The sequence below is a fragment of the Taeniopygia guttata genome, chromosome 4 (assembly GCF_048771995.1).
Source record: "Taeniopygia guttata chromosome 4, bTaeGut7.mat, whole genome shotgun sequence".
NCBI classification, from domain to species: Eukaryota; Metazoa; Chordata; class Aves; order Passeriformes; family Estrildidae; genus Taeniopygia; species Taeniopygia guttata.
Genome location: NC_133028.1, coordinates 22,550,177 through 22,566,177, shown reverse-complemented (window position 1 = coordinate 22,566,177; position 16,001 = coordinate 22,550,177). Strand labels below are relative to the sequence as shown.

Genomic DNA, 16,001 nt, shown 5'->3' with positions numbered 1-16,001 from the left:
TTTACAAATGACATGTTAGCATGAAATCATAGTAACTGCAAATCTGATAAAGAGAAAGGTAGTGCAGGCACTCCAGTACTAAGAATTTTTGTCTAAAAGGAATCTGAGTCATCTTGTAATGCAGAAATTTCTAAATAATCTTTTTCATTATTTATCAGAGATGTAATATTTGCCACCTTACAGCTTAAGAGGCTGACAAATATTCATCTTTAGGAAAAATTAATGTACAAATATTTAGGACACTGCTTGCACTAACCAGAGATGTCTACAAAGAGATGCATAAAACCAACCAATAAAACTAACAATTATTTACAATTTTTTTTCCTTCCAGTGCCACAGTTTCACAGTATTTCCTGAAGATTTTTTACGTGCATCTGCATCTCTGCTTGCAATGGTTTTGGTTTCAGCTAGTTGTTAAATTTTCTAATCTAATTTCTTTCCAATACCTTTAACTCATCAACCATAAAACTGAAAAGCTTTTAATTATATTTGCTGTCAGATAGCCTAATGTCGCATAATCATGAAGAAAAATACGATTCCGAAAACATTAAGACTGTTTTGGGCACTTCAAATAAGTTTACTCATCTACTAAATGGTTCCATATTAAAATCAAAGCTCTAACATTTTAATTTGTTAAAGAAAGTAATAAATAAAAAGGTTTTCTTCTAAAACAATAAAAATCTTGCTTTAGAAATATAAGTATATATTTGGAGATGAGATGAAAAATTAAAGATAAAATAGTAAATAAAATATGATTTTGCTTCTGTATTTCATCTTGCTATTTTCCTAATCAGTTACTGAGTGGACATAATTTGATTTCAGTATATATTTATGGGATAAATTCTGAACTTTCTGTTTCTAAAGATGTTTCAATTACACCCAATTAAGTAAAAGGAATAAAGCAGGTGTTACTTAGATATCAATTAATTAAATGTTCAACAAAAGAATTATTTTCTCCTTGTCAATTGCCTTATTCTGAATTATGTTTCTAGAAAAAGTAAATGACAAAGTCAAGGCCACAACTGAGAAAATCCTGCTTTTGAATGTATAATAATCAGTATGGAAATAAATACTAAAAGTCTTGGTAGAGAATCTTACTATCCAGCAAGAGGACATCAGATTAGATGCAATACACAGAATGTAATGCATGTGATTTATCATTATGAATTTTTCTAATGTTAATGAATTTTACTTATTATTCTGGTTCCATAAAAATCCTATTTTCTTCATTTAAGAGAGAATTTTCACTAAACAAACTGAGAATTATAAAGCAAAATCCTTTGACTATATAGTAAATACTAAATATTACTAAAGAAGGTCCAGCAAGGAAAGATAAGAAAGGAAAAAGCAAATAAATTAAACTTAGTTTACAAACTTGCTATCAGGTAGGGAGTCACAGAATCACAAAATTTGTGGAGCTGGAAGGGACCCACAAGGATCATCGACTCCAGCTCCCAGCACCCCACAGGACATCCCCAAGGATCACCATGTGCTTGAGAGCATTGTCCAAATACTTCTTGAACTCTGTCAGGCTTGGTACTGTAACCACTTCCCTGAAGAGCCTGTTCCAGTGCCCAACCAACCTCTGGGTGAAGAGCCTTTTTCTAATATCCAACCTAAATTTGCAGTGATACAACTTCACGCCATTCCCTCAGGTCCTGTCTCTGGGCACCTCAGAGAAGAGATCAGTGTCTGCTCCTCCTCCCCTTTCTCTCACAAGTGAATTGTAACTGCAAGGAGGTGTCCCCTTAGGGTTCTCTTCTCCAGGCTGAACAGACCAAGTGACCTCAGCCACTCCTTATACTTGAGGGCTTCCCCTCAAGGCCTTTCACCATCTTTGTTGCCCTCCTTTGGACACTTTCTAACAGCTTTAGACCCTTCTTATACTGTGGGAAAAATTGCACAATGCATTCAAGGTGAGGCTGCCCAAGTGCAGAGCACAGCAGGACAATCCCTTCCCTTGCCTGGCTGGTGATGCTGTGCCTGATACCCCCCAGGACAGGGTTGTCCCCCCTGGCTGCCAGGGCACTGCTGGCTCACGTTCAACTTAACATGGACCAGGACCCCAGGTCCCTTTCCGTGGCACTGCTTTCCAGCATCTCATTCCCCAGTCTGTCTGTACATCCAGGGTTGCCCCATGCCATTTGCAGTGTCTAGCACTTTTCCTTATTAAACTTTGTGCAGTTGGTGATTGCCCAGTCCTCTAATCTGTGGAGGTCCCTCTGCAGGGCCTCCCTGCCTTCGAGGGAATCAGTAGGAGACTAACAAGAATAGTCATTCCTACGGGACTAGGAAAACGGTAATTTACAACTATTTAAACAAACTCCAAGAAGGAGAAAAAGTATTAACTGGGAAGAACAAGAAGTACCCAGTGATGGCATATCAAGAGTTAATAGAAGAAAAATCACTCCAAACAATTAATGCAAATTACATTTCCTAGCTATTTCTACATGAAGGAAATATAATGACCCAAATAAACCATGCAAGTTCCATACAGAAAAAAATTTAAAAAGGACACAGCTTCTACTGACTAAGATATACTTGATAAGCATTTCTATAGGTAAGAAAAACTTCTTCTAGAAGCTCCCTCTCTTCTTGTATCCTAGGATCAGAATATGCTGCAGTTACAAAGAGACACAAACTATCATGCCTGTACAACATGCCAAGTTCTTACATGGAGCTCTAAGAATCCAGATCACTATAAATTTTATGATTTGTCACTATCAATATATTTATGCTGTAGACATTATGCCTACTGTAACCATGGTATAAACTAGAGAGGAACCGAACAATTTACTTGTGGAGCAAGCAGAGGCAGTCTAATGTAAGCCAGGAGTTTACTGAGATCTTTCCTTCTCTGTTCCAAATCATGTCGAACCCATGTAAGCAGAGCATTCAGTATAGTTTCTTCATTAGGAATATTCATGTCATCACTTGCTAAAAGTTTAGCAATTTCAGTGGCTGGCAATAACAGAAATTCCTGATTTCTAATTACTTCCATGAAGTTTTCCTGAAAAAGAGAAGTATTTTAATAGAGGCAGCATCATACTCTGAAGACATTTTATGGAACACCTGCTGTGTCCTCCCCTCCTTTCCCTCCCTTCACGCCATCTCTCAGTTGTCCCACTGGAGTACTGACTTGGGAGGAAAACCAAAAAAAAAAAGTTAAAGAACTGAATTACTTTTACCCCCGATGATTTCCCCGGCTCAATCACTCAGTCCCATAGACAGATGTGCTGAAACAACTGAGGTAAGTGTACAGAGAGAGAGAAAGAAATGAGCCATAGGTTGTGGGTGTTACTATCTTGGCACTGCAAAGTGAAGAAATACTTTCTGAAGTACAATTAAAAAGATGCAGAGTTTGTTCCTGTTGTCAAGCAAAGAGCACATACTGCAACAACTGGGCACATGTAGCTGTTTTCATTACTGCTAGAGCAAAATGTGGCAATAAGTTTTCAGAGGAAATAAACAACACTAACAATTTTATTGTTGATGTAAAATAGATTATTTTAAGTTTATTTTGCTACTTCATAGGTTTTATACAGTTGATCTGATTTGACTGGGGAGCAAAACATACAAAGAATCCACAATATTACACATGCCTTGCTACACTAACAATATTTATTCTGATAGGATTCAATCTTCTAATTTTCATCCTGTCATTTTAAGCAACAAATTCGTACTTCAAAATAAGAAATTCATAATATGTAACACATCCTGCACTGATATCTACTTCATAATATGAGGATTTGCAGCATATTCTGTAAGGATTCAGATCAGTTTAGGCTGGAATAAGAGCAGAATGTAGAAACACAATCAGCACCATGAACACACAATCAGCACCATTACAGTGAAAAACCTGGATGTAACAGAAAAGGGTCATGTTCTTTCTATCCTCTCTCCCCATATACCTTTACAAAGCAAGCAAAAGCAGAAAAGTAAAATCACAACATATTCTTGTATTTTGGTAGCTCAAACTGCAGCTAAATTCACACTCAAAACTGAGAGTAGCTTCATGATGATAACAATGTTACAAACAATTTATTAAATGCACTGTGGTTTCCTAGATAGCCACCTAATGGGAAGCTGGTTTTAGTCTCCCATCACACACACCTCTAAAACACCTGGAGAACAAAATGTGTTAAATCCACAAAGACAGAAGTCTAAATGAGCCTAATGTGAAAATCAGCCTTAGTGTCTTGTTTAATGATTTAAAAAGAAAGAATTGCATCAGAATAAAAAAACCTGTAGATTAGAAGAACATATTGGAAGGGAAGAAGGATTTTTAGGTCAAAAAAGGGGAGAAACTCAAAAGAAGAAGCAAGAGGTGCACTGCAAAACAGGTATGAATTTAGTATTTAAAATGCCAACAAAAACAAAAGTACAGTTTGTCATTATATATGCAATGGGCATCATGATAACAAAACAAAAAAGCTAACACTTCTTTTTTATTGGTCTAATCTTTCAAAGCTATACCTCAGTACTCCAAAGATACTGACTAATAAAAAACCAAAAAAAGCTGAGCTAAGAGAAAAAAACTAATTAGGTGTAAATAGTCCATCTTACATGAAAGCCAGATGTACATAAGATGGCTACAAGATTTATAAGGAGAAAGATCAAAGTTACTCCACTCCATGGGTAATTCTGGAAATCAGGAAAATAGCTCAAGATGTTATAGGTGTATATAATTCTACTTGTGGACAGAATTTGGAGAAAACTTTCACATTTAATATCTGAGAATATTTAATAGTTCAAAAACTTTCCTACAATAAAGATCCAATTGTCTATACAAAAAAAGTACTTCCAAGTGAGAGCTATAGTAGATTAGAAGGGAGATTGAGTTGTCTTTTCCTCTTTAATTAATTTAACTATTTGTATTGCAAAATAAAAGTTAAACTGAACAAATATATGAATTAAAATCAGTGAACGGAACTGTACCAATATTCAGAAGCACTACATATCCATTGTGATTTATTTCACTCTGATATTAAATGTCTGGCGGTGAAATTGAATCTGAGATGTGATCAAAATTATTTCCACAGTTTAAACACACAGTTCAATTGTGGAATTCATATTCCACTGAGTTAATTTGTTTCCACTGGCTGCTTTTTTGTTGGTTCTTTTTCCTAGAGAGTACGTAAGCTGGAGCTGTGCTTTTAGTTTTGCTGAATGAACAGGTAGTGAGCTCTGACAGAGAGAAACACCAACACTTACTACCTTAAACTTTCCAAATTGTCTATCCAGGTCACAGGAAGAGGAAGGGGAAAGCACTTGCATGAAAAGTTCCTTTGTCTCTGGAGGCAACAACAAGCTGATCTTGCATAAGTCAATCAGAGATCCTCTCTGGAAAGCTTTTTTCCAACTGGATTTCATCACTTCAACAGCTGTTATGTGTAAAAACCCTGATTTTCTTTCTTGTTGCTTGCAGACCATTGCTTTCTGATGGGAACAAGTTCAATTTCCTCTTGCTCTCATTCTATTTTTAAAGCAGAGACTCCTTTTGAGCAGAGTATCAAAGCATTCCACTGGGAATACAGGCACTCTTTGTCTTATGTCTGGTTTTTTTAATAACCAGAATCTGAAAATTCCTCTTCCTTTACAGACTGAGATTCTGAAGACAAAAAGAAGGAGCCAGTGTATCTCCTAGCATTCTTAACCTCCTCATTAGCCTTTTCTTTCCTTCTTCTTAGGGGAACTCTCTGTGGAAGAACAGGATATTTCAGAGAACAAATGGTCTACAGTTTCAACCCCTTGCTTTCTGGTCCTGAAAGTAAATAGAATTTCCCAACCCCAAAATCAGCTCCTCAAAGAGCTTGGAAACTTTGTCAAATAAGTAGCCTGAGGCTTACGTATTAAGCAAGACAGGGGCATGCAATTCTCATGCTCAATGCTGAGTACTGCTTATTCACATCATAACCTCAAATTCATTCTTCAGCAACTGCAGAGTGATTAATACTGATATTCGTAACCACAGATCTGCCTTGGACTTGGCACAAAACAAAAAATATTTAGGAGCACATAAAAAATAAGGTGTCATTATGTGTATTTCTAAGTGATACTTAATCCATACAGTGGGATGCAGTGAGGTGTCTAGTCTCCCTGCCCACTTGGATGAAAACCTTGGAGAGCATCAGACATCTGAAGCTTGAGAGGGATTAAGACTGCCCAACAGGCAGCTCTAAGCATAAGTCTCTGCTTAAACTCTGAACTTGGGCAACCAAAAAACAAGCAGTGTTTGACTCACAGGATCTGACTGAGAGCAATCAGGAAATGTTATTTTGTCTGCTGTCTGCTTCAGTCCACTGGTTAACAAAGTATGAATTCACTAAGAACTGAGCTATCTGACTTCCTAAGAAACTATTTATTAATAGTCAAACAGCTGTCAGATACCACCTTCCTTACTTTTACTCAGATTTGATGTGTTTAACAATCAACCAACCTAATACTTGCACTGTGTGCAGGGGTTGTTTAGAGTGCAACTATTGTAGCTTGACTTCTCATTGTACTGTTCCTGGATTCCAAAACAGGCTGAGCAGCATGCAGAAACCTATTCACTCTTGACAAGGCAGTGCTGATCTATTGTGCTACGCAGGACTGCGGGAACTTGAAAGACAAAAATATCTTAGGTTTTCACAGGTGAAAAGGAAGTGAATGAGTATTTTCCAAGTCAGTTAATTACTGAGCAGGATATTTTGGACTGCAATTTCAGATGCAAGAATGTAAAATCCTTCTTTTAGGCATTATCACAAACTTTGTTTCTGGCCTTTTATGGACAGAAAGCATTTAAATTTCTCCTCTCTTCAGGCTCCTTACTAACAAAAAAAAACCCAAAACCTGTCCTGACTGTTGCAAGAAAAAAAGGACAAATTATCCCTCTTTAATTCTTTCTTCCAAATAATAACTCAATGTTTTTTTGTTACCCAACTACTGCCTTATAGGAGAAAGCAAGTCAAAGTGCACCACACCTTTTCTTCTGCAAAGCTTCCTAGGTTTCTGTGCTTGGACCCAATCTATTACTCTGCTAATTTTTTTCTTTTTATGCATCCATTGCCTTGCTCAGAAATCACACAAATTCTAAAACTACTTTCTGAAGACTCCTGATGAAAATCAAAACAACTTTTTGCTCTGCTTTAAGCATGCATAGCTGATCAACAACAACGATTACACAGGGACTAACTCAGGCATCATCACACAAAGTTTTGAATGGGTGCTCTTTCTTTTTTAGTTGTAAATCAGAAAGTTAAAATCTGGCTACTGAAGAAGCTACCAACACTTACCTAAAAACACTTCACTAGTCACCACAGATATTTCATGTTCTGGAAATAACACAGGCTAGTTTTTCCTCATCTCAAAGTATTAATTTCCCTTTTGTTTATATTTTTTTTTTTTGTGGAAAAGGATCTATTGGTTTTCACTGAAGGTACACTACCAACGATTTTCACTGAAGGTATACTACCAACTTTTTCAAACAAACAAGATGTCAAAAAGGGGTGTTTGTTCTGACTTTGAAGACAGCAATAAAAATGCGCAGAAGGCGTTTTGTGCAAAAATGCCATTACAAATTAATTAAAGCAAACAGATACAATACTGGCCAGTCTAATGAAATTCCTAAATTTGTAACTGTATACCCCAAATACTATATAAAAATCACAGCAAAACAGGATAACCTTTGCTCAAAAGATATCTTTACTCAGATACATTTCATTATTCCACCAACTCAATTTTAGAACTGTGATGTGTAAAAATCAGAGTTGCTCTTTATACAGCATTAAATCCACTACTAATCACTTCAGTTCATTTCATGTTTCACTTCCTGTATATTGAGGATTTTTTAAGCTTAAGTTTGTAATGCCAGTAATCAACCAGCTTTGATAAACTGTTCCCTTCTGTCAAAACAACTTATCAACTGTCAACACAATAAGCAATAAAGTAATGCAACACTTCGGTCCCTTTATCATAATATACATGAGTAATATGAAGAAATGCAACATTCCAATACTTTTTTTTTCACTGATGCTTTCCAATGAGTAATGTACTTTACTCAGACAGAAGAACCCTATTAACAAAGGCAGACCAAATGGGATAACTCACTGATTCATCCTCCAGTTTAAACAAGTGCTCATTTCACCTGAATTTCAAACTTCATGTTAAAAGGTATTTTAATGAAGCAGGTAAGATGATTACAAACTTATTACATGTTCATAAAAACCTTTAAAACAGAGAAGTTGTTTTACTTGTAAAAATATTAAATGGCAATCAGAGTTTTTTTTTCTGTCAAAGAAAAACTCATAGAAAATAATGTGTGAAATAAAATTTAATAATTTTATACTATTCAGTACCTTCTAGTACAAGTACTTTAAAAGAACCAGAACTATAAACTGTACTAAGTATAATCCCACACTGTTCTATGCAGCCCGATGCAGCATAAAAATAATTCCTTCTTTTAACAAAGAGAATTTTGCCAGCTACTACAGGTGTACTTAACCCTTACATTCTAATACTTCTTAATGGAAAGAGCATCAAGTAGCTAGCACTTACTGGTGTTGAACATTTTCTTTTTTCGAACAGCTTTTAAACAAATGATATTACCTGGAGATTCATTTTAATTGAAGATTCAATTGGACTAGACATTTCAATGCAGTTTCCATAGCAACATTCATTTCAAAATAAGGAAGCTTCTTCTCTATTACTCATTATTACTAAAATTCAATTTAATGTCTCTGTTGGAACTAAACAACATTAAAAGAGGCCTTGGGAAAAATTCATCTAGCACAACTAATTAGTTTTGAAAATAGCTTTTTAAAATCCACCTAATTTGAATTTCATTCACATCAAAGCCTTAAAAGCAACAATTTTGCCACCGAAGTAAACAGCCAAAAGGCACAGAACTATTTTTCTCTGGTCTGAACAAAAGATAGGTGCTGCAAAAGAATAGCTTTTAGAAAGTTCACAGCCTATATTTTTCTGTAAGTCATGAATTGCCAATACTAAGATTGGAATGCCAACATTCCCCTTTAAGGATGCATTAGTCTAATAATTCTTACTATTCTGATTTTGGCAGTTCACTTATAAAGGACATGACAATAGCACAGACCAAAATACATGCTTATTCTGAAAAAGAACAAGTAGATCAGAGGAGGGAGTTTCTCTTTTTACATATTTTTTCTATCACTGGTCTCACTCAACATAAATTCTAATACTCTTCAAAGGCATAAGCCACATTTACTTTACTGTTTCATTGCACATTCTACCTAACTGCAATCTCCTTATTTTTGTTTGTGCAATAATGAAGACAAAGAATAGAAACATGTAAGTTACAATCTGCACATTACTTATGGATCTGCCTCAGTAAATTTGTGTGTTCATGATATTAAATATGCGAGAGATCCAGTCACTGCAGAAGAACATTTCCTTGTATATGAAAAAAAAAACGATCTTAAACTGCTATACATACTAAACTAAATTAATTTAAGCCAAGAAAAAGTATATTTTTAATGCTTTTAAACCAGCTAAACCTAAGGCAGCAAGAGGAAAAGCCATGGATTTCTAATACTAATTACAAGACATAAATTACAATTCTTAGATCTAAGCCAATAACTTAATGGCAAGGTAATGCCATGTCACACAAGCAAATTAAGTACTATCTTCATTCCCACATGTCTTATGCAGTGTCTACATGCCCTCATTCAGATCTCAAGAGCTGACTTAGGCAACATTTCATTAACAAGTGAGTAAAATGCGTCATGAAACTGCAAAGAGCAGATGAACTGACTTGCTTCAGAGATAGTTCTTCTGCCTTCTTCTGATAACTTTACTAAAATACACTTGTGAGAATAAAAAAAAAGAACAATTTGTATTAAAATAAAAAGATGACTTAAGCAGATGAAGTTTACTTAAGTTGGTAGGTCTGAATTGCTACAAGTTAACTCAAAAATATAATTGGCAAATTTGTATTTAGCCACATATTACCTAGCCTAAGATTAAATTCTTTGATGCCTGACATCCCATTGCTAAGTTATTAAGGATAATGCTGAATCTATATTGCTGAAAGCCCACATTCATACCCCAAGTATATTTTAGAACCTGATTACTCCACTTCATTACAAAAAAGGAACTCTACACTTCCATTTAGTAATATTTTATTTTGGAATAGGTGATAGCAGCTTGCCCACTGTGAAGTCGGTAGTTTTTGACTGTCAGAAAGAAGAACAAGCTTTTGAAATATTTCATTAAATGCATACCCCACAATCCCATTTCTGTTACAAGGCATTTATGCTTGTGTATTTCCTTCCTCTAAACCAGCAACTTTGCAGCTATTTTGTCATTTTTCATCATGGGAACATATGAGCATTCTTGTTTGAAAACGATGAAGGCTTTCTGGAGGAAAAACATTAGTACTATATTTAGGAAAACTTTCTGTATTTTCCCTACTTAAAGCAGATGATACTTAATGTAACAACATACCATAGTGTAATTGTGAGCCACCTTGTGCAAGTCAGTGCAACCCTGTGCATCAGCAAAAGATCGAATTCCAAGGCAGTTGGATGGGTGAAGCTGCTTCATTAGGAATTTACAGCATGCTTCTACCACCTGAGAGAGCTGAAGAAGGCAAGCTGTAGACAACAGGCACTCAATGTTATCTTCTTTTAATTCAAGGCGACCTAGTAACATCAAAAAAAAAATCACATTAATTTGCTCTTATAATCTTACAAATTCCCTAAAACCCCAAGGCAATAGAATTATTTACAGATTATATGACAGAATAAAAGGTTTAGTAAACATCACCCTCAGCATTAGGTAACTAATAGTTTTCAAAATTAGGATCTACAATGATGTAAGGAAAGGGAACCCTAATGAGATTCTTTTTTTTGTCAGTCATGATACATTTAATAGATACACATAATTTGTTAACTAACTGAATGTAGTATTATCAGAGGAATAATATCAGGTTGTCTCAGGTAACAGCAACGAGACCTAATTGCTGTCTACAGCTTTCTCACCAGGGAAGGGGAGGGGAAGGCACTGATCTCTCCTCTTTGCTGACTGGTGACAGGACCTGAGGGAATGGTCTGAAGGGGGTTAGGAAAAGGTTCCTTTTCCATTAGGAAAAGTTTCTTTCCCCAGAGGGTGGTGGGGCACTGGAACAGGCTCCCCAGGGAAGCGGTCACAGCACCAAGCCTGGCAGAGCTCAAGCAGCATTTGGAAAATATTCTGGGACACATGGTGTGATTGTTGGGGTGTTCTGAGCAAGGTCAGGAGTTATTTGAGAATCCTTGTAGGTTGCTTCCAACTCAGGACTTTCTATGATTTATTTTTATTTATTTATAAGAATTTAAATATTGTGAGTCATTTGTAAAGAGCATTTGAAATCTACTAATGGAATACAATACTCACATGAGGACAATTCATTAGATGAAATTTCAGTTTTCACTTCAATTACCTGTATATGCATATTGAACCAGAGCCCACAATGCCTTTGGCTCCACACCTTCCATCTTGATTTCTTCCTGTCTTGCTTCCCTTACATCATTAGTGAACATTGCTGCAAAGTAGTCCGAAACAGAGGAGAGAACCAATCTGAATACCACATGCAGCAGAAAAGGAGAGAAGCAGAAAAAAAGAAAAAAACCTTAGTCAACCTGATGTTTGCTAATTTATGAGTCATTACTTTGCCCTTTGAAGAAACACTGTAGTGAGAAAAACATTTAAAAATTGACAAAGTGCTCCATGCTCTGGTTTGTCTCTATGAATAATGAAGTACTGATACTAAACCTATATTTGCTACTGATCTAAACTAATTACCCTTTCAAAGTTCAATGACTTTTAATGGCCAACATAGACATAAATACCCCCAAATCCATATAAATTGGAGATTAAGTATAAATATACATTATTAAAATAAAATAGAATTTATTTTCATTTTTATTATGTTAGCTATTTTTTAAATGTTAAAGAATGACTTACCAGTCCTTTTCAAAGTGCTTTAAAATGCTTTTACTCTTGGTGCACACATATACATTCAATGATGTATACGTGTGCACCAAGACAAAACTTGTCACAGTAAATGTGGAGATGATACAGAGTAATCTCTTTTCTGGGTATCTATTTAGCCTTTTCCAATAATCCTGACTGTTTTACTGTGTAAGTAAATGTCTATCTACTGTGTAATTAAATGGACATTTCTTTGGATTATTGATTGTAAAACACTCATTACAAATAATAATGCCACTGCAAAATGTGTAAGAATGTCTCAGTATGTGTTCAGAGACTGGGGTAAAAGAGAAAATTATATGAGGCAGGAACAGGAAACCTACCATAACTATTCAGGAGAAATAAGAGACCTCCAGGAATGGCCTTGTGGCTTGTTTCAATTTCTGGATCAAACCCAGCCTATTGCAAATATATCAAACAGTCCATATGCATACATTCAATTAATCTAATACCTCAGGCGGTTTATGCTGTGCCGATCATTATACTGGTGTGTTAAAATGTCAGAGGTCAGGAACCACAAAACAGAGTGAAACTAAATTAAAAAGTGAGCACCAGTGGTTAGGGGAGAATTTACAGGTACATATACATAGTAATGAAATACAAGGAGCAGTCTCTTAGTTAATTAACTGCAAAGTAATAAAATTTTGATTAATTAATCTCACAATATATTCTTCTTGTGAATTTTCTAATCATTGACCATTTGGTCAGGCTTACAGGCTTACAGAAAAAAAAAGGTAATTTTTTTTTTTCTAGCTGTTGAGGCCACAGAGTAGAGTTACAATTGCACAGAAAAGGATTAATTTTATTTTAACATCTTCTATGATTGAAGTTTTGTCAAAAGAAACAAAGTTCTGTTCTTTTAAAGAAAAATTAAATTCTGTTATTGAAATATGAGAATTATTCTATTGCTGACTAGCTAAGAAAAATTAGAACTTTCTGTCAAGGTATGGCCCGGGTATCACTTCTAGGCATTTTAACCTCAGGTTTAATGAAATCTGCATTTAAATAAAAATACTGCCTCCCAGAGATCAATAGAAGTGGAGTAAATTAGATAGTACATTCATGTAAATATCAAGGGAGAATTTCTGCAACTGCTTTTGATGCTAGAGTGAGATGACAAGACCAGATTTCTATGTTCGAAACAGGGGTTCTCACTGGAAGGGAAAGTGGTTTGAATAACCCAAGTATCTCTGCAGGTCTAATTCAGAATTTAAAAAGGCAAAACAACCAACTCAACATATTCACATCTGACAGTTCTGACTTGGAACTTCTACACAGAACAGAGTTTGAAAAAGACAGGTCTTCTGCAATGGGAAACAGAACTTAATACTTAATCATATCAGAGTTTGGAGGGGTTTTTTTTCTTTTTTTTTCCTTCCCCCAGCTATGCAACTTGACTAGGTAGCTGCACTATTATTTAGAACACTGGACTGTATACATTTTAGAAACAACTGCTGAAGAAATGCCAAAAAATAACACGAGGGTCCCAATGCCTTCTATCAGAGGTCTGATATCAGTAAATTTCTCCCTGTAATTTCCAGACTCAAGAGTCTTCCAAAGGAAATTAACAGAAATGTAATCCATTTACTATTTTTGCAAACATGTTCATGAGGAAGTATATATGCTTCACAGTGGCAAGTGCTTTCCTGAGGGCGAGTTGAATATGCTGACAGAGGATGTGAAGTCCACATGTAGTTTAATACAGATAATTTGAAAAAGCACAAATTATATGGAGAGCAATTTTGCAACAATTTCCCAATGAAAAGCCTGAAATTTCACACTTTTCTCTTAGTTCAACTAATTTAGAAAAAAAATGTTCTTTCAAAGAAAGAAATGGGACAATGCATCAAGATGACACTGAACTAGGATAAAAGACAGCCAAGGCAGACTTTCAGCCAACCGGCCTTTTCTTTTTCCCACTGGTCAATAAAAAATCAATTAATGCTATACACATGTGATTTGATAGTCACTTGTCACTAAATACTGACAAAATCTGGGTGGTTGTAGCACATTTTTCTGTTCCTACAGGACACTCCAAGCGTGCTGATGTCATTAATTTCAGCGGTTTGTAATGATCCAAAATTGGAAAAATCTACCATGAAAGCTTAATAGACTTTGAAGAGTTTTCCACTGAGAGCCAGTAAAATATGTGGCACCCTTTAAAACCCGTACTTGTTGGAACTGCCACAAGCTTGGTCATCTAGATAGTTTTCTAGGTCATCACAGCAATTACTATGTAAAATGATGACAGCTACCAAACCTGGCAATTTACAGGTTTAGTATCTCCAAACCGTCTCACCTGACAGAATGAAGTGACGCTGCTTAAGATCTGAAAGATAAAAGGGAGTCTTCCTAGGCAGCTCCTTGTTTGTGGCTGTGTAACAGCTGAAAACTGTCCTTGGAAACTCACTATCAGCATTCACTGAACTTGTAAGGTGATACTGAAGAGTTCAGGCTCTTTCAAACAAGCTTTCTAAACCGTAGAGAACATAAGGTTCCACTTGTCTTCTTTTCTTAAGTTCCATCTCTTTTGTATTTCCATCTTTCAGTGTCAACAGAAAGACAGACAATGGCTTGGTTTAAAGCGTGTGGAGCAGGCTTTAAATGACCTCTGGGCAGGAATTTACACATATTTCCCTTTTCTTACATGAATGTTCTTATCAGGGGGTTATTACCAAACAAAACAAGCGTTTATTATGGATATAGCAGTTAGCTGAATGTAATAAATATGAACATAATAAATGACAGACATCTGAAATTGCAGTGGACACAAAACAAACATGTTATGAAAAACTTGATTTAAGTAATTAAATCAAAGTATCCAAAATTTCTTTATGGAACTGCAAGCTGAAGTAGTGGGAATATAATACATTTCTTCCTAGTGGAGAATGGTCCCCTTTTCCTACTTGCTTCTTGACCTTGTAAATAAGATTTTAACTATAATTTCAGCACAGAAAAAGAAGGTAAACACTTTTGGAACAATAGAGAATTCCATATTCAGAAAAAATCATAACTATATGCAATGCTTTTATTTGTAGTAGACTTGTAGCCTGAATTCTTTAAATAGATAGAAAACCTCTCCGAATTTCACAGTAATGTATTACCCGTGCCTATTACCAAGGCAGATACCAAACTCATATCTCTTTTCTCTAAAAACATATGTCATGCACCTCACAACATTCAAAAAGTAGAAACTGATAATTTAAAAAATACAGGAATTATTAAAAGTGCCAAGTTCAAAACTGAAAATCTGAATACTCCTCTCTATATATGAGTGTGATTAATATTAATAATGAAGAATGTTCTTTCTTACCAGCTCTATGTGACCACATACTATGAAAAACTTTTATCTTTCCTATGAAAAAATAAAGGAAAACAAATATGTCCAGTAAGTGAACATTCTGTTTTCTTACTCAGAATGCCAAGCCATTAAGCTAAGATGTATTTAATACATATTTTGTTGCTTATTAAGACTCAAGACAAAATAATCACTGGTTTTCTGGAATGCACTGATGGATCCAGTCCTCAGTCAATACTGATGGATCCAGCCTGCAGTCAATGCCAATGCAGTCAAAAATGTCAGAATTTGTATGGAGGCAGCAAAAAATGCTACAGAAGTTTTTTCTTATAACATTGGCTACTACAAGTACATAAAGGCAGTCATCTTATTGAATTTCTATAAAACTTATATGAAATTTACGATTTCCATATTTATCTTTTTCCCACTATGAAAAAAAAAGCAGTTTTCAGTGAGATACTTTGGATCTACTGAAAAGAAGACTGCATTTATTGCTATGTTTCTCTGTGAAAACAAAATAGAGAAAGAACTTGTTATGTAAAAGGCAAAGCTTCTTTGTAAGTTGCTCCAACATTATAAAGTGAACAGGAGAGAATCATAAACCTCCCACTTCCTGCTACAAGCACGAAGTGTGCTTCTTTGGCTTTAACTTTCATGCATATTCAACACAGAATATACCAACTACAGCAAAATGTTTCTCCTCAGAAGAGAA

The 16,001-nt window shown here is 35.4% G+C and overlaps 1 protein-coding gene across 3 annotated transcripts in view; it reads right to left on the bottom strand.

The window, feature by feature from the left end:
- Positions 1-16,001, bottom strand: part of KLHL5 (kelch like family member 5) — a 48,494-nt gene that overhangs the window by 12,402 nt on the left and 20,091 nt on the right. For 2 of the 3 annotated variants that reach the window (XM_030270932.4, XM_002189581.7), the window contains 3 exons: positions 11,441-11,577; positions 10,465-10,661; positions 2,798-3,010 (listed from right to left, as the gene is read on the bottom strand). In XM_030270932.4, the coding sequence (XP_030126792.1) occupies positions 2,798-3,010; positions 10,465-10,661; positions 11,441-11,577 (547 nt within the window). The remainder of the gene's footprint in view (positions 1-2,797; positions 3,011-10,464; positions 10,662-11,440; positions 11,578-16,001) is intronic. The other variant, XM_030270931.4, reaches the window with a different exon arrangement.